Source organism: Cuculus canorus, chromosome 5, assembly GCF_017976375.1.
Source record: "Cuculus canorus isolate bCucCan1 chromosome 5, bCucCan1.pri, whole genome shotgun sequence".
NCBI classification, from domain to species: domain Eukaryota; kingdom Metazoa; phylum Chordata; class Aves; order Cuculiformes; family Cuculidae; genus Cuculus; species Cuculus canorus.
This window is the reverse complement of record NC_071405.1, coordinates 17,910,128-17,934,318: the sequence shown is the minus strand read 5'-3', so window position 1 is coordinate 17,934,318 and position 24,191 is coordinate 17,910,128. Positions and strand designations below refer to the sequence as shown.

Sequence of the window (24,191 nt, the reverse complement as noted above, 5' to 3'; positions counted from 1 at the left end):
TGTGGAGAGCAGAAGGGAGGGAGGGAGCACCCAGCCACCTCCCACAAGTTCCTGTCAGTATGTGGAATGGTGCATCCGGCTCAGGAGAGCAATGACCCAGTTCCCCAGCTGGGACCCCTTCAGCCACAGGAAGAGTTCATACAAGTTGATCTGCCACAGGCTCAGGGCTTCTGCGAGCGTGATCTGGGCCCTCCTGTAAATTGAGTGACTCCTGCTCCTCTGGTACCTAGAATGAAAGAAACAGCTGCATTAGATCCAGCAGGAATGCAGGCTGGCAGGAAGGAGGCCTGTCCTACATCTTCAGTACAACAGACCCACTCCAGAGGAGGGGAACATCCCACCTCTGGAGAATGACTGTCAGTGGGGACCCATGTGAGTAGGGATTTTCGCCATGTTCCTCAGGAGCTGAGGACTGCATTCCTAGCACGAATCTGGCAGAAGAGACAGCCTGCTCCCTTGTGAGCACAGTTCTCTCCCCACTGTACATAGTAACCCTGAGCCACAGCCCAGGTTCTCTTCAGCTAACAGGGACAGGTACACACCCCTACAGCCTTTCCTGGTAGCACACTCTTAAGAGTACAGCAATCCTTATACACTGATTCTGGGAAAAGTAATTCTCTGCCTTTCTCTAGAAGCAGAGATTAACTGGGCTTCTTAAGTCCCTCAACAGCCAGAGAAATAACCATTATTTCTTCTGCAAGGAGGTGGAATCTGAGACAGAAGTGAATTGACTCAAAAATGGATGGAAATCATTTGCACAACTCTTGTTCTTGGCTTTTAACCATCATTCTGTTCTTCACAGTCAACCTTAGCCCCTCAAGCAGGCTGCAGAAACTGACAGCAGTGAACCTACAAATACTTCCCAGTGGTGATGCCTGTAATGGTCAGGAAGACCCTTCCCTTCCTCTGGAGGGGCTAAATCCTAAACTCTTACCCTAAGGGCTCCAATTCCATCCCTGTTCCAGCCCCAGGGTGACAGAGCTGTCCTCTGGAGAGGCTGATGGGCATGAGAACAGCACAGAAAGAGGCTGAGATGTATAACCGAGCAGTAGGACAACAGCAGATGGGCTAATGAGAGGGAGAGGGTCACACCCAAGAGTAAGAGGTCAAGAGTTCATTAGGACTCTTCAGGGTCTTGACTGGGGGCTCCAATCATAGAATCATAGAACCACAGAATCATAAAATGGTTTGTGTTGGAAGGGACCTTAATGATCATCTAGTTCCAACCCCCCTGCCACAGGCAGGGACACCTTCCACTGGATCAGGCTGCCCAAGGCCCCATCCAACCTGGTCTTGAACACCTCCAGGGATGGGGCAGCCACAACTTCCCTGGGCAGCCTGGGCCAGTGCCTCAGCACTCTTCTCATGAAGAACTTCCTTCTTATGTCTAGTCTAAATGTGCCCCTCTCCAGCTTAAAACCACTCCCCTAGTCCTATCACTACATTCCTTTGTATAAAATCCCTCCCCAGCTTTCTTATAGGGCCCCTTCAGGTACTGGAAGGTCTCTATAAGGTCTCCTTGGAGCCTTCTCTTCTCCAGACTGAACACCCCAACTCTCTCAGCCCGTCCTCTTACGGGAGGTGCTCCAGCCCTCCGAGCATCTTTGATCAGATACACGATGATTTTCAAACACAGCCGCAGGCAGCAATAACAGACTGGCTCCTACAGCTGCGGGACACCAGCTCGGCAAGGCAGCCAAGCCCACACCTGTCTTTAAGCCCGAATTTAAATCCCATTGACTTAAGCTCTGCCCAGAGTTCGCCTGCGGGGTTTCCTATCAAGTCCTTCATCGGCCAGTAGGAGCCGAGCCCGAAATACCCGCCCCAGCTACGGCACAGCCCGCCCGCCACAGAGCCCCGCCGCACTTCCCCCGAGAGTCCTCCCGCCAGACTCGACAGAGACCCCTTTGCCCTTCACACCGCCCAGCGTCGCGAAGGAACTGCCCCCCCCAACCCCCGGCGAGGGGCGGTGCGGGCTCGAGGGGCCGCTGGGCAGGACACGTTCGCGCTACAGCCATTGGCCCCGCCCACCCCGGGTCCATTGGACCCGCCCACTAATTGGCTCCGGCCCAGCCCGAGCCGCGCCCACTGGCCCCGCCCTCCCCGCTCCGCCATTGGCCCCGCCCGCCCACTGGCGCCCTCCGCCTCCCGCCCCCGCCGAGCGGTCGGGCCGCTTTCACCGCCTCCTTCCCACCGTCCCGCTTTGCGACCGGGCGGGTCCCTTTCCCCCGCCTCGCTCCCCGCCCCGCCCGTGACGCAGCCGCCGGCGATTGGCGGGCGCGGCGGTTGGCGCTTCCGGTGCGGCTGGCGGAGCGAGCGCGGCCGGGCGGGATGGAGCGGGCCGCGGCGGCGCCCGGTGCCCACCCCCGCGCTAGCGGCTGCGGCGCCGCCCGCGGCGCCCTACGCAATGGGCTCGTGCGCGGCCTCCCCGCGGCTCACGCTCAGGTGCGCGGCGGGGCGGGCGGAGGGGCTCCGGGCACCGGGGCTTTACACCGGGCCTCGCCGTACCGAGCGGCTCCGCGCTGTGGCGGAGGGGACCCAGGCGGCTCCTTCGTGGTGTTGGTGCGGGGCTGAGCGGCGAGCAGCCTTGGACAGAGGCTTCCTGCTCTCGGCAGCTACTTGAAAGGAGGTTGTGGAGAGGAGGGAGCTGGCCTCTTCTCCCGAGTGACAAGGGACAGGACAAGGGGGAATGGCCTCAAGCTGCACCAGGGGAGCTTCAGGCTGGATATCAGGAAGAAATTTTTCACGGAAAGGGTCATTGTGCACTGGCAGAGGCTGCCCAGGGAGGGGGTTGAGTCACCAGCCCTGGAGGTGTTTAAAACACGTGTAGACGAGGTGCTCAGGGACATGGCTTAGTGGCAGATAGGAATGGTTGGACTCGATGATCCAAGACGTCTTTTCCAACCTGGTGATTCTATGATTCCCTCTGTGAGGGGCCAAAGGTTGATGTGGTGCCTCTGGTCTCGCTGCCTTCCTGGTGTGTATTTGTGCTTTTGGGCTTTCAGGTGTTTCTCTGCAGATCACTAAACTTTTACGATGTGAGGTCTTTGGTGACTCTCATGAGAGTGGTCCCAGCGATGTGGAACAGGTCATGTTTCTTTGGACACCTAAAGCTGCTCGAGAAAAACCTTCGTCCACTGTTGTGCCTCCTGTTGCTGCTTTTGTTTCTCCAGTGTAGGCTTGTGCAGTCACAGCATGGACCAAACTGAGAACTGATGCAGGGTAAAACTAAACTTTTTCTTTTTCCTCAGTTAACTTAGCCCAGGATGCTTACTGTGTTTCTTTCACTAGATGGATGCTCATAGTCTTGCCCCTGTGCTTTCATGGGATGTAGTGAGGTATTGGGAGTGAACAAACGGAGGAGGAGGTACAGTACCCTTCATTTGGCAGCAGTGTTAGCTTGTACTGGTTAAGGGAGCTCTTACACTGGTGGTCTTGTCTTGCAAATGCCAAAAGCTGCTAACAGTGTGTGTAAATCTTTGCGCTAAGACCGAGCGTGGTGATGGTGAGTGTTCTATGAACGTTTTTTTCCACCTCTGTTGTTTTTACAGAAAGTCTGAGTATAGTTATTTGCTTCAGAAGAACAGGGAAGGGGGGGAAGAAAGCTTCTTCCTCAAGGATATTTTTTCAGCCGTGTATCTGGAAATCATGGGAACATGTGAATGGAAAAGCCATCAATGTCAAACTGAGAAAGCATAAAAACCATACTGGTTTATTCTGTTCATTTAGTAGCTTGTGTTTGATGATGTGCCCAAATATTTCTTGGAAGCCTAAGGCTTTTGAGATACCTATTTCTAAAGGGGGGGGAGGATGCTTATTGGAGAAGTGGCAAAAAGCCAAAGTGTAGTGGCATTGTCAGTGGATGCAAGAAGTGCACAAGAAGGTTTTATACCTTTCTGGCAGTTGCTTGCTGGTCTTCTAAATAGGAGTCTTGCATTTTTTTTTTTCCATAATGTGGGACTGATTGCTGACTTTCAAAATAAGAGTCTAAATGTTACAACCTGACTTGAAGAAGTATCTTTTTAGGGGTACTAGCCACCTATAGCTTTCCCCTGGTTACTTGATTGGCCTTTTGGCTTTTGAATTTTGATTGTTGGGCCTGTAAGTAGGAAAAGGGAAACATGTTAATGCTTACTGTGCATTGACTATATTCATGTGTGTGTACATATCTATACTATGTACATACCACATGCAACACTTGAGAATCTGCAAGTGAAGAGATCTGTTAGAGTGCAATTTCTGTTTAGCAGAAAAAAAAACCCGGAAAAGTAAGGATGAGGGTGGGAAAAAAGCAGGTATTTTTGCAAGAAATCCTGTAATGGGATCCTTATGAGAAGTAAGAAGCAAGAAGACTTCTAGATAAAATGAGTATATTGATGGGAAGAGGAGGGAGAAGAAAAGCCATTGGTATAAAGAAGTGTAACAGTCACTGAAAGTTTATCTGGAAAAGCCTGGAGCTTGTGAATGGAGAGCTTAGAGACAGGGTAGTAAATCACCCTGCCTGTCTCTAGGGCTTGATAGTGCAGGAAAGCTTTACAGCTCTAGTGATTTTTTGAATGATGTAAAAAAAAAAAAAAAAAGGAAAAAAAAGCTTGCCCTGACCTAGGACATCTCTGCTGTGGTTACCTGAGTAAGTTTGGGGTATTTTTGTTTGGGGTTTTTTTGTTTGTTTTGGGTTTGTTGTTTGGTTTTTTACCCTAAAATATTTTTATTTAAGGGTGTTATTCTTATGACACAGACTTCAGGCTTTCCTCTGAACTCCTTCCACTGAGAGAGACTGGTATTTAATGGAGAGTGGGCTCTTCACAATTATTCCAGCATGAGCAGAAGATGGTTAAATTGTTCACCTCAATTTTTAAATAGTTTGTGTTACTTTGTCTCTTGCTGGGATCTGAACTGTTAATCCTTCTATTTGTTAAGAGGAGAAGGCAATTTGCTGTCCCTACAACTGTGCTGTCATTGACTTTGGCTACCTTGGAGCTTAATGAAATATTATGAGTGGCTAGGAAAGTCGTAGTTTGAAGTTAGGATTTCAGCATATTAAAAAACAGTTTGTTGAAATACTAAGATAAATAGCAGCTCTTCCTTTTGCTTTCCTGGGAAGTCCTGTGTTCAAGCTAGTTGATCTGTTTAGAAATTCAAGTTTAGTGAATGCAGCAATCTTGTTATAAGCATCTTATTTAAAAGAGGTTCAAAAGCCATTTAGCAATTAAAAATTGGTCGTGTATTGGAGAAAAGTAACTTGCTTATTTCTGACTCTATACCGGTAAGGGAGTGTGCATGGTAGGAAGAATGGTAATGTATGGATGGGTTCAAAACTCATTTAATGCTTCAGTGTAATACTGTACTATGCAAAATGAAAGCCTGATGTCTCGAAGAGTATTGTCGTGGCATGAACACAGCCAGGAGAAAGAAAGCAAGTGTAAATAAAAGAACGGTGAAGTTGCCTCTTCAGGTTTTGAGTGATTCTGCTTTTTATGTCTTTCTGGTCTGTTGGAGAGAGTGTTAAGTGAGTTCAGTAGAAAAATGGTGTTTAAGATCTATCAAGACACTTGTGGGAATAATAAAGAGTGCAGAGAAAATTGCTTTTTCTTCCTTTCTGCAATTTTATACTGGAATGTATTTCTCTCTTGGAGTGTTTTGCTCTGAAGCAAACAGATAATGGTTTTCTAATACTTAATCTGAAAAAAAATTTCTTGTGTAAAATAGGGCGATTGGGACATATTTGATGTGACAAGGTGCCCGTATTTTCCATGATAACTTATTGGCATCTACCTATTATTGTGAACAGACTTTCGGTAATGTGTTTTCTTGGAATCCTTAATTGAACCTCTTGCCTTAGAATGATTCTGTTGTGCTTCTAGAAGTTGAAGGAGAAATATCAAACTAAAAAAAAATTGAAATATAAGTTTTAGATACCAAGTTCTTAATTTCTGTTGTGCATGGTATCCCCAAGTTAGTTAGAGAGGAGCTGGAATGATGTAAGCAAAACAAATTTTAATTTCCTGTATGTTTCTAGAAGGTTTTCAAATGCCTTACTATAGCAATCTCCAGATAGCTGGTTGCATACATGCTTTTGTAAACAAGGTCTCATACTACTTCCTCAGGAAGACAAGGAATAGTTTGATTGAAAAGAGTGAGAGAACTGAGGGTTTTGCATTCCTTTAAGACTGTCACATCTCCTGAATTCTTACAGCTGTTCAAATGGAAAGCGTAGATATTTATTCTTATTTCTGAAAGCTTTGGTGTGCTCAAAACAGCTTGTGTGGTCCTGTGATTGGCATTTTTTTTTTTTTTTTAGAGGGAGCAGTAATACTGCTTGTAGGCTCATCTGCTGACATGCTTTAGGCTGCAAGGGAGTAGCGGGCATCATCTTGTTTTTATCACTGCTTTTTCTGGAATTCAGGCTAGTTTAACGTCTTTAGGAGAGCACACTTATGAAGACGAGCGTAACAAATACTGAAAGTTTTTCTTTTTGCAGTGAGTTAGTGGTAGCAGCAATATGAATAAATCCTTGTTTTGTATGAAGGTTAGGACAAGATAAAGATGTTAAATAACTGCCTTATCCACTGGTATAAAAGTGATTTTGAGTACAGAATTGTGGGGTTTTTCCACATCTGTATGCAAACTTAGAACACAAATATTTCTAGATAAAAAAATACCATAAAGAAATAAATCTCACAAACTTCTTCACAAGGAAGTGATTGTTCTCCTATACTCAGTATTTGTGAGACTACATCTTCAGTACTGTGTCCAGTTTTGAGCTCCCCAGAACAATGCTGACGTAGCCACGTGAATCTGTGATTCCAGTGGAGGGTCCTTAGGAAGTGTAAGAGGCTGGAGCACATAAAGAATGAGGTGAGGCTGAGCAAGCTGGTTTTGCTCAACCTTAAGAGGAAAAGGCTCAATTAGCTGGCTGGATGATATAGAGAAGATGGAGCCAGACTCTTAGAAGTGTGTGACAATAGGATGAGAGACAGGGGATGTAATTTGTGAGAATGGGAAATTTTGATTACACACAGAGAAAATAATTTTCCCATGAGGGTGGTAAAATACTGGAAGAAGTTGCTCAGGGAGGTTGTGGAACCTCCATCTTTGGAGGTATTCAAGACTAGGTTGGACATGGCCCTTAGCAACCTGCTGTAATTAAACCTGCTTTGAGCTGGGGCTCGGGCATAATGACTACTGGAGGTCCCTTCCAACCTTGGCTATTCCATGGTTACAGAGATTAACTTAAGGATTGCAGGAGAGTTGGCCCAGGTCTAGACATAGCATTTAATCCTTGAACCCCTGTAAAAATGCACACCTTAGGGCTTGTAGCAGGTACTCTGAGGCTTGCATCAGATGCAAGGGAAGAAATTATTACTTTTTGCCTCTTGCTTGCCTTTTTGATTGACTGCATTTATTGTGTCAGTAACATAAAACTGGAGTAGAAAATTGGCTGACCTAGAAAAGGCTGTAATTTCCTTCAGATGTTTTAATTGACAGAATTCTATTTCTGAAAAAGCATACCTGTGTATGAGGATACTTTTCTAATACCAAACTTAATTATAAAAGACTATATGTAAAGAATAGCTACACATCTTTTTATCTGGCTGAATGAATTTCTGAGGTCATCGTATTAAACTGATAGATGTACTGCCAGTGCTCTACTGGTTGAGAACTTGTGTATCTGTATTGGTATGAAAGCAAACATCCAGGGCAGCTGTTGATGTGAATGGGTTCTCTTAGTTTTGAATGTATTACCAAGGAGTTAGTTTGGATAAAGTGTTAAAATCTTTCAGTTATATTTGGACTGCCATTTCCTATTTAGTTGATGATATGCCTTAAATGCTATAATAAATTGTTACAAATATATCCAAGTTCATTTTTTGTTATTGTAACTACTTGTGTGGTATGTCATGTTGTATTTTCCTCTCTTAATTGTTCAGCAGAAATGTTGTTGTCCTAAATGTCATTATTTCAATTTGTTAGAAAAAAAGCTGTATCTTAATTGTCTATTGACTCTAGTTTCCCTAGGGAGAATATAAAACATTGGCCCAGTTTCAGTGAGGTTTCCAACTTTTTTTTTTGGCTTCGTTAAGAAATCACTCCTTGAAAAAGAGCCATTTTTAATTAAGTATAGTCTTGAAGAATACTTACAGCTGAGAAAGCAAGAGCTGAGAGAAGATAATGGGGTTTAATGTTTGTAAAAGTAAGTGAGACCGAATTCTGAAGTACATTAGGAGTGCTATCAGAGAGCCTAGAGCTTGACCTCTTAGTGAGCCACTACAGGCTTGTGCTGTATTTGGAAATCTTTATTGTAAAACACATTTAGTAATTAAGTGTGCAGTTAAGGAATTCTTTTTAAAAAGGCTGTACACGCAAAATCTACTGAACACAGTAGGTAAAGTAACATATTAGGTTTAAGGTAACGTAAAATAAACTGTCAGAAAAAAGTGTGTTCTTGATAAGATTCAAATTGTCAGCCATACATAGCAAGCAAAAAATCCCAAACTTAATTGCATCATGCACTTGGTAGTAGGGGAAAAAACCTGCAAACCACACTTAAACATTATGAAGATTTACACTGTTTTTATATGTGTGTCAAGTTCATATTAACAAAAGAATGCCGAATTTTTGGGTAATAACTAGTTGCACATAAAAATATTTTATACCACTTGCCAATAATAACAAATATTTAGTTGAGAATACACTGGAGTGTTAAAGGCTGTTTTGTAAAACAAGTTTCCCTCCTCTGATTTTTTTTGGAAAGCCTAAAATTGGGTTCAAAACAGTTCATTCTAATTTTGGTGGCAAATATTTGGTCTTTTTACCCATGCCAGAGTCTGAGGTATGAAGTCTAAAAACAAACCAGTGCAAGGAAGAGGACTAGAAGTGACAGTAAAATTACCACAGAATGCTCCAACAGCTTAGATCAGCTGCCTTTGTGGGATTCTCGCTTACTGCTGTAGTTTCTGGAGTGCCGATTCCCTTGTTCCTTTATAATAAACATGACCACTTTTGAGCGTGGAGGCACATCCTAGAACAGAGGTGCATCCTGTATCTTTCCATTTTATTCCCTACAATTGGTGGAATAATAACAAAAATGCAAGCAACCCATGGAAGCAGTCTTCCACACCATGTTTCTAAAAAAAAGAAGCTATGAAGCTGCTCGTAAAATTTCTGCAGTGTGTGTGGTATGTGGCAATGAGAAGCTACTAAATTTTAATAAATAGCATAAATAATACTTTTAAGGTGCTTACATATAGACTGCCAGATTCATCTGACTTTGTTCTTCCTGGCATGATGAAATGAAACAGCTTCTTCAGCACAGTGTTAGGCTTTTCCTGGAGTAAAATCATAACAAGTTATCACGTACTTCATTCTTGCTGTGTCCTGTGTGTGTTGCACTTGCAGCATCTTCTCTCCCTAAACTATGTGCCTGCCATGCAAGGTGTGTATCCAGATTCCTGTGATAAATCCTGTGTGTTGTCTGCAGTGGTTTCTGCAATTGTTCCTATGTTTAAGCACAGCTTTTGTGTTCTCACAGAACTACTTTTCTAATGCTTTGAAAGTTGGGCATGGTACCCTTCAGTTTGACAGTGTTAAGCTTCTTGTGCACTTCTTTGTATGTACCAATTTCTACCGCGCGGGCTTTGTTTAGGAGGGTTGTTGGCCAAACTAGCTGCTGACACAGGTATAGCAACTATACTCAAAACCCTTTTCCCTATAGGTTTTGAGAAATAAGGTTTTAATGAAAAGAAAATGGGATTTGGAATAATGCCAGTCTCATATGTGACCTGTTTTGGGTGCTAGCAGTGGAAACATAATATAACACTAAAATCTGTACCTGTTTGCCAATATCACTTTACCTTCTTTGTAAATTCAGGACAGGGTAAGGTACAGTGGCTCTTCTCTAGAGATCCTACTGTCCTGATTTAGGAAAAGGAAAATGGTGAAGGGTACTTGGGGAAGCAGGTTTGCTGTTAACTACTGGTTGTGAACTGCAATTTTTTTAATGCTCTGATAAAGGAGTTATGTTCACATCTAGTAGGCTACGGGAGGCTATAATCAATGAAGCATATGATTTGATACATTCTGGTATGAATTTATGCTCAGTAGGTGGCTTAAATGAAAACTATTTTTGTGTAGTTGACACTATTCTGTGCCTAATGCCAGATGACCTGTAATCATGCTAAGGTAATGGCAAAAGGGGTATTGCACAAAGTGTTTTCCGTGTATGTCATTAAAGAATTCAAATAACTCAAGATAATGCCTTTTCTCTTTATGGAGCTTGAGTCTCATTCTAATGGTAGCTGACCTTAAGGCACTGCAATACCTAATGCTGTTTGAAGGCCAACATAGTCTTTAAAGCATAACTTTGTGTGGTGGCTGGGCAAAAACATCAGGCTGGGTGTGCTTGTGCTGCATATTTGTATATCTATAATCTCATGCTCTGTCTGTACTACACGTGCTATCATGCTTCTTAGTGTTCCTAATTTGCAGGATGATTTAAATCCAAAGTCAGTTTTGTAATGTAATATGTTGTGAATTGGAACTGTTTGCTATGGGATTTGGGAGACACTTCTAACTGGAGTCCCTATGTGTTCTACATAGACCAGTGCAGTCCTTTCTAGCTATACCTGTAGGATGTTGCTGCCCAGGAATTGTTGCAATACTGTTTTATGGGATTTGTTTCACCAAGAGCTTGGCCCAACACAGGCATTACCTGTGGCCAATTCAGAATGCCATCTCTCTGCTGCCTTCAGTGACCAGCTGGGTGGTGCGCTCTGACTTTCCTCCTGCTGTTGAGTTCCTTAATGTAATGGTGTGCTTCTGCATACGCACAGTCTGGGCAGTACAGGGAAGAGAGATGTAGGTGAGCATCCACCTGCTTTTTTTGAACTACGTGCTTAGGTGAACCCTGCATTTCCTTTGTAGTCTCCACTTAGATACACAGTATATTGTAGTTCAAAGATCATGGCTTGCTTTGTTGTAGTAAGACTTGTTGAAATAATAAAAGTCTTAATGTTACACCCTCCCCTTCACCCCCAGAAAAGGAAATGAATCACCAAGCTGTGTATCTTCTTGGTCTCCGGAACTGAAATTGCTGCTCTTTGGCAGCAGGCTTCATTTGAAGGCTAATGTACAGATTCAGAAGGCATTCTTGGGAAAAAGAATAGGCTTGTATGTAAAATTTGGCTACAAATGTCTCTTCTATAGGCAATTCTAGAGTGCATTTATAGTCATAGTATGCTTCATAAAAAGTCTGTGGAATTGCATTCAGAGCATTTCTTTAATATTGAATTGCGATAGGATAGCATAGAAGCTTCTCAGCTTGTGGTAGCTGACGTAAGAGTGTAAGGCTGTATTAGCATGCTGGTAGAACATTGGGAGGTGAAATTAATTGGGGTATGCATTGAATTGATACAGGTATTCTGAAGAGGGGCTTTCTTGGTGAAATGTTTTCTTTGACCGCATGGAATAACTTGTTTAGTTTTAGTGTTTGTCACAGGCAGAGGCACCTCTAAAAACCCGGAGAAAAAAATTGGTATGCTTTTCTTCTGATTAACTTTGTATATGGGTTTGTTTGTTTTTCAGTAGCTGTTTTTTGTGCTAGATCACCTAAGAGTATGGATCTGAGGATGTAGCCTTTCATCTCTTCTAGTTACCCAGGAAAGACTTTGATCGTGTTGATGTGATATTTATTAGATGGTAGGTAATTTGCAAAGTAGTCACTACCAGTTTTCTGTCTACTTATTCAGAAATCAGCTACTGGTAGACAGTCACAGGTAGCCAGTGTGTCTTGTGTTTCTGGATAGCTGCTGTTCACAGGCTGGTCTGTCAGAGTGAGGATACAAAATTCCAACTTGAAGCTGTGAAATTGTAGTAATTGGAATTTTGGCGCCTGATCTTTCTCGGAACTGGATGCAGTAATATCTGTGGTTTCATGAATTGGAGCCATATTGACGTAGTTAAGCAATCTCGAGAGTAATAGCTAAGAGAAGGGAATGCTCTCCTCTGCGGCCTTGGCTCACTGAGTCGGTTGATTGTGGTGGTACTGCTGCGCCTCCATTCTCCCAACAGCTGCTGTTTCTTTTTTGCTGAGATCTATCTGATGTGTTTGTGGAGCAGTGCTGTAAAGCTGTTAGAGTCTAATAAATAACCTTCTACAAACCATTATATTTCCAAACCTGGATCAGTGTTGGAGGCTATCTGTGCTGAAAATCAAATTAGCCTTAGTTGTGCAAGCCAGAGTGTGATGCAGATGGCTCACAGTGGAGTAAGCGGGGCAGGGGTGGTTCCTTTGGCTGGCCCCATTCCTGAAGAAAACACTGTATGGTCCTGTGGCCTTTGCTAAACCTTTAAATTGCCATCATCTGAGCTGGAAATGGTGAGCAAGTGTTCCTACACTTGTTCCAAAGCATAGTAATTTTCTAACTTAAGCCACCACTGTAGGCACTATGTTTTTAAAACAACCTCAGTATTAGACATGGCCTCAAAGCGCTGCAGGTTATGCATTTGCATCTGGCATATGTGCTGCTGCTGCTAAAGCAGAGATTCCTGCTGTCTCTGCTGTTCTGTTTGCACACTTGCAGCAGTTGAAGCCTCCACAACTACAGTTACCAAACTGAGGAATTACTCTGGTTGAAACTGTGTTTCGCTCTGTGGCTTTTTGGATGGTTTTGTTAGCAAAAGGCAGGAGACGCAGTTTGAATACAGTCCAGTGAAATTGGAGCAACATCCTTGTCATAGCCCTCTCTTCAGTGTGGTGTTATTATTAATATAGATATTTATTGAAATGTATTGTCTTGGTTTCTTCTGGTCCTCAGCTGCTGCTGTGCACATCCGGCAACATCCTCCATAATATATTTTCATACCAGGGAGTTAGATTTGTATGCCATTCTTAATCTGTTAAGATTGCCTAATGGGCTGTAATTTTCCTGAGACCAAGGGTATTGGCAAACATGAGTCTTTTCTGCAAGGAATAAGACTTGTCACCTTTGATGCTACAGATAGAGGATTTATGTCTTGGAGGGTGTTCTTGCACACGTTGCTTTTCTATTATAGGGTAACTATTCTATAATGTTTAGGAATTCAGAGAGCAATTTGCATCTAATAGCTGAGTTTTGGTGTTTTAATACATTGACTTTTGAGATCTAATATTTAATTTAATTCTTTGAACAAGCAGTCTAGTTAAAACCATGATGTTTTTTTCCCCCGTTGCTAGTGTTGAGTGACTCCTTGTAGCTGTGAAGCTTTTCTGTAATAGTCACAAATATTATGTATTACAGTAATTGCACTTGAGATGGACGTGCACATGTATTATACAACTAGTCAAGCTTTTATCTTTAGGAGATGGTGTGTAAGTAGCAAGATGACTTTTAGTGTTGATTTTGCACAGAAAGCCTTGCTTTGTTCTGTATGCTGACATATATGCAAAATTGAGACTGTGTATGCAGTGACTTTTTTTGTCTGTGGTGTCATGTCCACCTCATGGATGACTACAGTGTTTATGTCAGCATCTTTAGACTAACAGCTGTGGAGACACATAGATTATGCTTGTTCTGTTACAGTAATACAGGCCTCTGAAGTCATGTCTGGTTTTAGATTTTCCAGTTCTCATAATCCTGAGAACATATTGTTTAGCTTAGTAAAAGTATTCATTTCTGTTTTGGTTTCCCTGTAGTGAGCCTGGGAAGCCTCGCTGTGCTATTTGTCCCTACCTAATTCTTGGTGGACAGGGGAAGCAGGGGTTTTTTTTGTGTTGTTTTTTATTTTGGTTGGGCTGGATGTTAACAGTGTTCTCCTTGTAGCTTCACAAGCTAAAGAACTGTAACGAGATGTAGATTAAACTGTATTAAATTGGTAACTGTGACTTTAGTTATGTTAACAACTTAGCAACCTCACCTGTGGGGACGGACAGTATTTGTCAGTAATGACTCAACCTAGCTGGAACTACTCTGAGCTGGACAGTGGGAATGCAGAGTTTACAGCTGATCAGAGGGCCAGGGATTACTCCAAAATGCTTATTGTTTTTTAAATTAATATCTCACAACTACCTTTTTTAATTTTTTACTGTAGATAAATCATATTGTGCACAATGGAGGATTATACAAAAGGCCTTTCAATGAAGCTTTTGAGGAAACGCCAATGCTCGTTGCTGTGCTGACCTATGTAGGCTATGGTGTTCTCACTCTTTTTGGATATTTGCGAGATTTCATGCGGCAGTGGAAGATTGAGAAGTGTCAAAATGCAACAGAAAGAGAAGAACAAAAGGTAACCACTGGGAAGTACTCATCAGCGGGAGATGATGTGGCTGAGGCTATAGCTTGAGCATGTCTTTTCAAAGTTTTCTGCTATTTTCCTTGTCTTCTATCCTTATCTTTGCCTGTCTTCTTCCTGTCTAATGCCCCAGATATTATGCTAGTACTGCTGTGTCATTAAACAAAATGATGTTTCTTTTGGTTGGGCTATTTTTTTGGTGGAGCAGTTCTCTCATCTGGTCCACTGCAAAGCTGCATCAACAGTTATATTAACATGCTGAGAGATGCCTCAGCTGCAGAAACAAGAGTTTTGGGGAAAGAGACTGCATATGCCACAATCAGCAGCTAAAGAAATGCTTATCAAAGGATCTGGTTTGAGTCTGACAGCAAACCGATGCTGCTCTGGTGGCTGTGTTTTGATTTGGAATGCTATTAATTCTTTTTAGCCTAAGCAGTTGCAAATAAAAGCTTGTGAATGAGAACCAGAGCATAAGCTGGATGACTTCAAATTCATCTGGAGTCCGGAACACTATAAGGTTAGCTGGTGAGTAATCTGAGGTATTGACTCCTGCCTGGCTGATAGTATTTAAAAAGAATGAATTCATAATAAGTCCTATTCATAAAAGCTTATGGTGCCAGATGAAAAAATCTTGCTTTCTTCAACAGTTACTCTGGAATAGATAATCCTGATTTTGAGTAGTTGTAGAACATTTTCAGAAGCCTTTATTCCTCACAGGAATTAATTACTGTTAAGAAAACTACTGTTTAAACTTGCAGTTTGAAGGCTGTTTCCTTCTAATTCGTAGCGTGAGCCCTTTTAGCACAGTGTGAATACCAATGAGGTGTGCTCCAAATGTGGAGTGAATTGGCTTACTCTTGCTGTTTGAGGTTGTTTTTCTCAAGTGCTTTGGGGAGTCAGTCTGGCTTATAAAACGTTAAGGGAGTTTGTTTTCCAGTTGCTGATTTCTGGTTCTCTGGCTGCCACATAAGCAGTTGCCTAGCAGAAAATACTTGGGGTGGGAAGGAGATCTCACTAATACAAAAAATTAATCAAGGGTGGGAAGGAGAGGGGTTGAGTGGGGGAAGAAAAAAAGGGAAAGCTTATTTGGAGGCTTTTTTAGGAGGCAGCACTGAAGTAAAGTACGTGTCATCTTAAGGTAGATTAGCTGAGATGCAGTAAAGTAACCAATGTCTAAATTTGCTTCACAGTAGCTCTTTGTGTGAGCATCATGAGGTAGAATTAAGCTGATTTAATAGTGAAGTGCTCAATTCCAAAACAGAAACGTTCTTTTAGAAGTTTAATGAGGAATAGGTATTTCATATTGGTTAAAAGTACAGGAGTTTAAATTTACACTATTTCCAAAACTCAGCTCTGGAATCTAGAAGTAAAAATCTTGAATCCCTTTTAACAGTTATAACATCCAAATAAGGATTGCTGGCTAAATCTCAACTCGACAAATGAACGCATCAAATTTCATTTGAGCTGCTCTGGTTTGTGTCACCTGACAACATGACATCTTTGTATTTTTCTCTGTATAAACTAGAAATTGATACAGAAGACAACAGGGAAACAGTTGCAGAAATCTACCAGGACCTTAGAATACAAGTTTAAATACTAGTTTGTGCTCATGTTACTTGAGGATAATAAAGGGTAACTGAAGTGTTGGTGCAGTTACTCTTTACTGCAGTTCTTGTGTTACTGCTGCACAAACTTTGTGAAACTCTTGTTCTGTCACCAGTATGTGAGGTGCAAGGCTGCTTACGGTAGTTCTTATCTGTGGAAGCAGTTATGACTCTGGAAGACCTCAGGCAGTAGGTCTAATTTGGGAATACAGTATTGATACTGGGCTCTCTGTAAAGATTGTCGCAGAAGGCGCTGAAGCACCGAGTTCATGAGCAACCAATTATGCTAGTTCTAAAAATCTTAGCCTTGAAATTTTGTATAATTTAACTTAGCATTGCATCTTACACTGAAAGACGTTTGATTAAGTAGTGTACCTCCTGGACAGGTGACTTGGAATCCTTTGAGTTTGTGCGTTGGTCATGACTTGCAGGCATAGGATGCATATGTTCTGGTTTTGGTTTGTACGTAGCATGTGTGGATGGAAGTAGTAAGAAGTGCCATTGAATTGCATAAGAATGAAAAATAGGAAATCCTGTTTAAAAAAGTTTTGGTGTTGAAGAAATTGTACTTCCTCAAATCACGTTTCTAGTGCTTAGGTTGAAATAGCTGTTTCCGATATCAGACAAATAGAGGTGGGATCATGTGAGGTCTGGAACATACAGTACTTATCCTCACACTTTGCTTTAAGCTTTGTTTGCCTGCAAATGGATTGAGAGCATGTTGCAGCGTATCCAATGTGGGAGCCAGGTTTTTTTTTTTTTGGCTCTGGGTGGTGCTCAATTACTTGTTTTGAAACAGTTTCTCATGATTTTCAAATATTTGAATCTCTCAAGCTGCTGGCTGACAGCCGAATCATCTTTTGGTAAGGTATATGCAGATACCAGTGTGTGGAAAAGGCTTGAAACACACACTTTTTTTTTTATTAATACATGGAAATCACAAGAGCCCTGCAGTTGCCCTGGGGTAGTTTCTGGCAGATTTGAAACCTCTGTGTAAAAGTAATATTTTTATTATTTAAAATGTAAAGTGGCAGCTAGATGATTATGATTTTCTTAATTATCAAGCAAGAGGGTTAGTTTTAGCTTTTTGAAATTGTTAGTAATTGCGTAAGTGAAAAGCTCAAAGCAAAGGCTGCGGGAGTAGCTGTGTAGCTGAACAGTGTGTGACAACCTGCTTTGTGAGAAAAACAAAATTCTGTAGTGTGAGGAAATATTTCGTACAGGGCTGAATGAACATGTCCTGAAAGTCATGGAACTGAAGTATGTGGTTTTTCTGTGGTTTGTCTATGAAGGTGATCACAGCTAAAAGCGTAACATAAACTTAGATCCAAAATGTAGTGTTAAAAACAAATATGGAAAAAAATCGCCTTCATTCTTTTGTGTATTTTTGAAGCAACTTATTTCAGTAGAGCAAATTCTTCCTTAAATTGCCACTTCGTGTTGTAATCTTAGTCTGTGCGTCAGAACTAGAAAACAAAAGCTTCCAAACTAATTTAAAGAGCAGGCTTCCCAACAGCTCTATATTGGGACTGTCCCTGATCATGGGTAAATCTTGGAATTTATTAGAGTCTTGCGTTGAAATTAATGATTACGGTAAAATGGAATATTAACTCAATGCTGGAACTCAAAAAGTTGAAAAGGAACTGGCTTTGCTAGTACTGATTTCCAGGAAATGGTCTGATGAGGTTTGGCTTAGTTTAAAATACGTCCAGCTGAGCTTTTCTTGGAAATCAGTGTTGTGTAGCACATCCTTTCAGAAGCATTAGTAGTTTATTTTAAGCATGGGTAAGCAGTAAGATTAACATTGTCAATTACTGTAGAATCCGTTTATGCATACCCAATTTAATACAATATCTGATCACACAATGTATTTAAATCTGCAAAATGCTTGTTGGATTTTATAGGCAGAATGAAAACCACTTTTACCTTTCTTCCAGTATGATTGTTTTCTATGTATGTTTTCTATACAGGAGCAACTATGCAGCTGGAGAGGGTAACTCTAACATACTTCTTCATGCTCAGTACTTTGCTCATCTACATTGTGTTTCTAGTGTTTGGTACCAGTTTTCAAACACTTGTTCTCAGGAATCCAGCTGTAGGTGTATCTCAGGGGCAGTGCCCTAGAGTCTTTTGCTCAACATTTTCTTAGCGTCTGTGTAGCTCATCAAAGGCCTCCTGACGGTATAAAGGCTACCCACAGTTATTGCTCCATTTTTTTCATGACTCATGTAGCAGTGAATTGAACTAGTCTTTCTGCTTCCTTTTAAAAGCCTGAAAATTGCTGCGATTGTCAACTGAATTTCCATTCAGGGTCAATTTTCTATTATCAGGGAATGTATTATGTAAATTGCAGGTAAGCCTGGCTGATGCTCATGGCACCATTTGTTAGACTAGGTGCAACACTGAAATATGGCTCTAAAAGGATCATAATCACTGCATTTGCATGTCGCTGTGCCCAGGCCTGATGGTTACAAAGCTCTATTAGGACCTTCGTTTGTAGTATTGATTTACAGAATCTTGGATTACCAGATCACCTGTGCTAAGGTGCTTCACCAAGGGGTAATTTTATTCTTCCCTTGTTTCACTCTTAAAATTGCTGTGCCTTTCAGGCTTCTGGGAGACCACTAGTACTTAGGTTTCCTCATCAGACATCACCTTACTAATAAGGGGTATGATCTAGGCTTAAATCAGCAGGAATGGAGCTGTTTAGGATTTCTTAACTCCATGTTCATATGGATTTAAATGAAAGAACATGCTGCTTTTGTTCCCTGTTTATACTGTTTGGAAACAGTATAACCTTTGCAGTTGCTTTCACTGTGCTTGCTCTGAAGATTGCTCAAAGAATCGACACACTCCTAGAAAATTTTTCTCCAAATGAAGCTATACCATCTCAAGCTGATATTCTTAGAGTCTGTTATGGCTAGAAAGAGTGTGTGATCTGAAATAGGATGAGAACTTGATGGAAGAATAACAATAAGCTTTGAAGGCAATTTAAAGGTGACCGGGGTTGCTTCTGGCAATAGGACAGTCTTGCAGGACAGCACTATGGCTGCACATGCCAAAAACTTGTAGTAGTATGGATTGATAGACTTCATCCCTCCTCCATGGCGAAATGCTTTTTCTTGGTTCGAAGATTAAAAATGGTTTGTTTCCATAAGGAGTTCAAGTGGTCCTTCAAGTGTACTGTCCTCTCTAAGTGAAATGTCATGCTGTAGAATGATGGGGGTATGTGCAGCGGAACAAACAAACAAAAAATCAACCCCCTAAACCAACCAGGCAAAGCATCTTGTCCTGTATACTAGCTTCAAAAGAGGGCTCCCACACTCCAAAGTCAGTATCAGTTTATGAAGGCACAATATCCCCACCATTTCCGGTTTCTGTGTTCTCAAATGCGTGGGTCACAAAAACCTCTTGGTGGAGGTCAACAGATCAAAACTAGATTGTACTGTGCTGAGGTAACACTTCCAACCTGTCCTATTTCAAGGCACTTTCTCATAAGAGCTAGCTGAGAGTCATTTATTATGGAAGGTGGAGCAGACAGCTTGATGCCAGCCCCTTTGCTAATGCCTCACTTAGAGCCCTTTGCTATTACCTTAGGTACCCCCAAAAACTAAGGCTAGTGTCCTGTGTTAGAACTTAATTCCTTTACTCATAATTTGTTCCTTGAATACTTGTTAACTTTTGAGGCACCTTTTTTTCATTATCACAATCTGTTAGGTTCATAGAACTTCTCTACTTCCCAGTTAAATCACTTTAAACTTAGTTATACTGTTGGCTTGCAAGAGCATACTTGCATATTATCTCTTGGTTGTATCAATCTATTAAAAGTGATTGCCGTTATCTCACCAGCTGAGCTTGTTACTCTTCCTGCTTTGTCAGCTCTGGCTTCAAAATAAAACACTCTCTGGCTGATCAGTAATCCGAGGTGAGATTGGGCTGTATCAGCCCAGGCATACCTGTTTGAGTTGGTATAATGACTAATTTCCAGCCTCCGCACCAAGCCAGGAACCTTGACTCAAGTCCAGTTGTTTCCTGGGACACATAGTGTGCTTGAATAACTACTGCAAAGTTGAATTCTCATGCAAACATGGTTAAGAGGAGCTGAAAATGCTTAAAAGAATCTCAGTAGATTATAATTAGACATAACAAGCACAAGTCCCTCAAGTATTGATTTTCTAATGTGCCAGAGTTTGTTTGATCTTATGTCTTCCCCACTGCTACAAATGATGTAGGAGAGGTTTTCAGACGTGTAGATGATTGTTTTGATTTTGTGTTATGAATCAGGGTCTTCTCAATATATTACTAGAAGTACTCTCCTGCTCGTCGCTGCTTTGTAATACCATATAGCAGCTATGTAAATTTTCATATATGAAGGAAGATCTTGAAGGGACTTCAGGGCCTTGGGACGAGTGGTGAAGGAATCAGGTGCACAGGTAGTGTTCTCTCCTCTGTCCTTCCTGTTACAAGGAGTGATGAGGAAAGGAGTGGAAATAAATACCTGCTCCAAACCTGGTGTGAGGGACAAAACTTTGTACAACACCAGGCTTGCTGACGAAAGATGGGATATGCTTGTCCTTAGGGGACAAAACGATGCTTACCAGGAAGCTAGCAGGGCTCATCAACAGACCTTTGAACTAGATGTGGTGAGGGATGGGGACAGAACTAGGCTTGATAGAAAAAAAAAAAAAAAACCACCAAACCCCAAAACTGGGAATGGCACTCCAGGATCTGAGGGATGGTGTGCCAGGGTGCCAGCAAGGCCTTTTGATCTGCTACCTCAGAGGAAGCTGGGGATACCACTTCAAGTGGCAGTAAAGATGCAAAGGTTATTGACCAGTTAGAAACTACAGTGAGTAGTCACTTTAGCAATTAAGACTATTCCTGTCAGGAGTGTAGCGGGATCAGCAGCCCAACTGAAGTGTGTCTACTGCATGCAGCACAGCCCACAAACAGGAGGAACTAGAAGTCAAACTAGAAGAAAACTGTGATGTAATTGCCATCATGGAAATGGGATGGGATTACTCATATAACTGGAGTGCTGCCATGTTTGGCTATAAATTCTTCAGATGGGATAGGCGAGGAAGGTAAGTCGGTAGAGCAGCCCTGTATGTTAGAGTGTGTTTTGATTGCCTTGAGCTCAGTGATGGTGATGGTGATAGTAGGATTGAGTGTCTATGGGTGAAAACCAGTGAACCACCCAATAAGGCAGGTATTGTGGTAGGAGTCTGCTATAGACCACCCAGACAGGAAGAAGAGGCTGATAAGATATTCTACAAGCAATTGGGAGAAGTCTCATGATCACTAGCCCTTCTCCCTGTGGGAGACTTCAACTTACCAGATGTCTGCTGGAATACACCAAAGGGAAACAGTCTAGGAGGTTCCGGGGGTGTCTGGGAGACAACTTCCTGACACAACTGGTGAGTGAGCTGACTAGGAAAGGTGCCCTGCTGGACCTGTTGTTTGTGAAGAGAGAAGGTCTTGTGGGAGACGTGTCAGTTGGAGAATACCTGTGGCACAGTGGTCACGAGATGATAGAATTCTCAGTTCTAGGAGGAGCAAGGCGGGGGGTCAGTAGAACGGCCACCTTGGACTTCCGGAGAGTAGACTTCAGTCTGTTCAGAAGACTTCTCAATCAAGTTCCATGGGAGACAGTCCTTAAGGGCAAAGGAGTCCAAGAGGGCTGGATGCTCTTCAAGAAGAAAATCCTGGCAGCACAAGATCAGACCATACCCTTCTGCCAGAAAACAAGCCGGTGGGGAAGAAAATCAGTTTGACTGAGCAGAGAGCTCTGGGTGGATCTCAGAAAAAAGAGAGAAGTATGTGAGCTTTGGAAGAAGGGGCAGGCATCTCAGGAGGACTACAAGGATGAAGTGAGATCGTGCAGAGAGAAAATCAGGAGGGCTAAAGCCCAACTAGAACTTAAATTGGCCAATTCTGTGCAAGATAATAAAAAATGTTTCTACAAATGTATCAACAACAAAAGGAGGGCTAAGGAGACTCTCCATCCTTTACTGGGTGCAGGGGGAACAATAGTGACAAGGGACGAGGATAAGGCTGAGGTACTTAACGTCTTCTCTGCCTCAGTCTTTAATAGTAAGGTAAGATGTTCTCTGGGTACTCAGTTTCCTGAGCCAGTAGACAGGGAGGAAGAGTAGCACAAAGCTCCAGTGATCCAAGAGGAAATCTTTAGAGACCTGCTTGGACAATTAGACATTCACAAGTCTATGAGGCCTGATGGAATCCAGCCAAGGATATTAAGGAAGCTGGTGAAAGTGCTCTCCAAACCTCTTTCCATCATCTACCAGCAGTGCTGGCTGACTGGGGAGGTTACACTTGACTGGAGGCTGGCTGATGTTACACCCTTCTACAAGAAGGGTTGTAGGGAGGATCCAGGGAACTGCAGGCCTGTCAGTCTGACCTCGGTGCCAGGGAAGATCATGTAGCAGGTCAACCTGAGTGCTATCACACAGCACAGGCCAGACAACCAGGTGATCAGGCCCGGTCAGGATGGGTTTATGAAAGGCAGATCCTGCCAAACTAACCTGATTGCCTTCTATGATAAGGTGATCTGTTTAATGGATGAGGGAAAGGCTGTGGATATAGTGTAACTGGACTTTAGTGAAGCCTTTGACAGAGTTTCTCACAGTTTTCTGCTTGAGAAACTGGCTTCCACTGGCCTGGACAGGTGTACCCTCTGCTGAGTTGAAAACTGGCTGGATGGCTGGGGTCAGAGTTGTGGTAAATGGCATTAAATCCAGTTGGAGGCTGGTCGTAAGTGTTGTTCCCTAGGGCTCAGTGCTGAGTCCAGTCCTGTTCAGTATCTTTATCAATGACCTGGACGAGGTGATCAAATGTAGCCTTAGTAAGTTCACAGATGACAATAAACTGGGAGGAAGTGCCGATCTGCTGGAGGGTGGGGAGGCTCTACAGTGGGATCTGAACAAGTTGGATCGATGGGCTGAGGCCAACGGGATGAGGTTTAACAAGGCCCAGTGTCCCTCGCTTCTGACACAACAACCCTGTACAGCACTACAGACTTGGGGAGGAGTGACTGGAAAACTGCCTGGCAGAGAAGGACCTGGGGGTGTTGGTTGACAGCTGGCTGAATATGAGTCAGCAGTGTGCCCAGGTGGCCAAGAAGGCTAATGGCATCTTGGCTTGTATCAGAAACAGCGTAGCCAGCAGGACCAGGGAAGCGATTGTGCTCCTGTACTTGGTGCTGGTGAGGCTGCACCTTGAATTCTGTGTTCAGTTTTGGGCCTCTCATTACGAGAAGGACATTGAGGTCCTACAGCTTGTCCAGAGAAGGGCTATGAAGCTGGTGAAGGGGCAGGAGAACAGGTCTTATGAGGAGTGGCTGAGGGAGCTGGGGTTGCTTAGTCTAGAGGAAAGGAGGCTGAGGGGACACTACAACTACTTGAAAGGAAGTTGTAATGAGGCGGGTATTGGTCTCTCCTCCCAGGTAATAGGCAATAGGACAAGAGGGAATGGCTTCAGGTTGCAGCAGGGGAGGTTCAGATTGGACATTAGGAAAAATATCTTCACCGAAAGGCTTATTGGGCACTGGCACAGGCTGTCCAGAGAGGTGGTTGAGTCATCATCCCTGGAGGTGTTTAAAAGACAGGTAGGTAAAGTGCTCAGGGATACAATTTAGTAGTGGACAGGTATGGTTGGACTGGATGACTTCGAAGTCCTTTTCCAACCTAGAAATTCTGTGATTCTATGGATGAATTTGTAAATACCAAGATGTTTTTCTCAATTTTAAGTGGCCAGTTTGTTAGGGATTCAACCTTGAAAAACACTTTCTGCCTGGAACAATGTGAGACATTGAAGTTGAGGAAGGATGGAGCTGTATACCTACTTCAGAAAACTAATGGTTTTTTAGGAGATTACAACTTTGTAATCTAATCTACATTTGCTACTACACCTGTTAACCTCTCTTGAGAAAGGGTCTTCAGAGAAGACCTGGCACGTGAAATAATGCAAAACTATACTTAAGTAGAGGAACACTGAAGAAATAATTGCCCTTCTGTGCTTCTTCACTTGAAGCTATCTTTTTTCCATTGTCTGTCTTTGCTGAGAAGTGAAAGACGAGATTCTCTGAAGGAGTGATCACTGGCTTGATTTTCCATAGTTGAAATCATGAAAATTAATATTCTTGTGCCTTTTTGGCCTATCATTACACACAAGCAAATTGGAAGGAGTCTTAGGACCAACTATGTCTGCTTAAAAGTTGACACAGTGTTCTGTCTTTCCTGTGTGGATCTACTAGGAGGATGCAAAGGAGTGGACTTAAATGGTTTCTTTATGCCAAATGGA

At 42.6% G+C, this 24,191-nt stretch overlaps 1 protein-coding gene across 1 annotated transcript in view; it reads left to right on the top strand.

Annotated features, from left to right (window-relative positions):
- Window positions 1-2,261: 2,261 nt before the first annotated feature.
- Window positions 2,262-24,191, top strand: part of SPTLC2 (serine palmitoyltransferase long chain base subunit 2) — an 81,302-nt gene continuing 59,372 nt past the window's right edge. Inside the window, exons 1-2 of the mRNA XM_054068418.1 lie at window positions 2,262-2,445; window positions 14,068-14,262. Of these exons, the coding sequence (XP_053924393.1) occupies window positions 2,332-2,445; window positions 14,068-14,262 (309 nt within the window). The 5' untranslated portion in view covers window positions 2,262-2,331. The remainder of the gene's footprint in view (window positions 2,446-14,067; window positions 14,263-24,191) is intronic.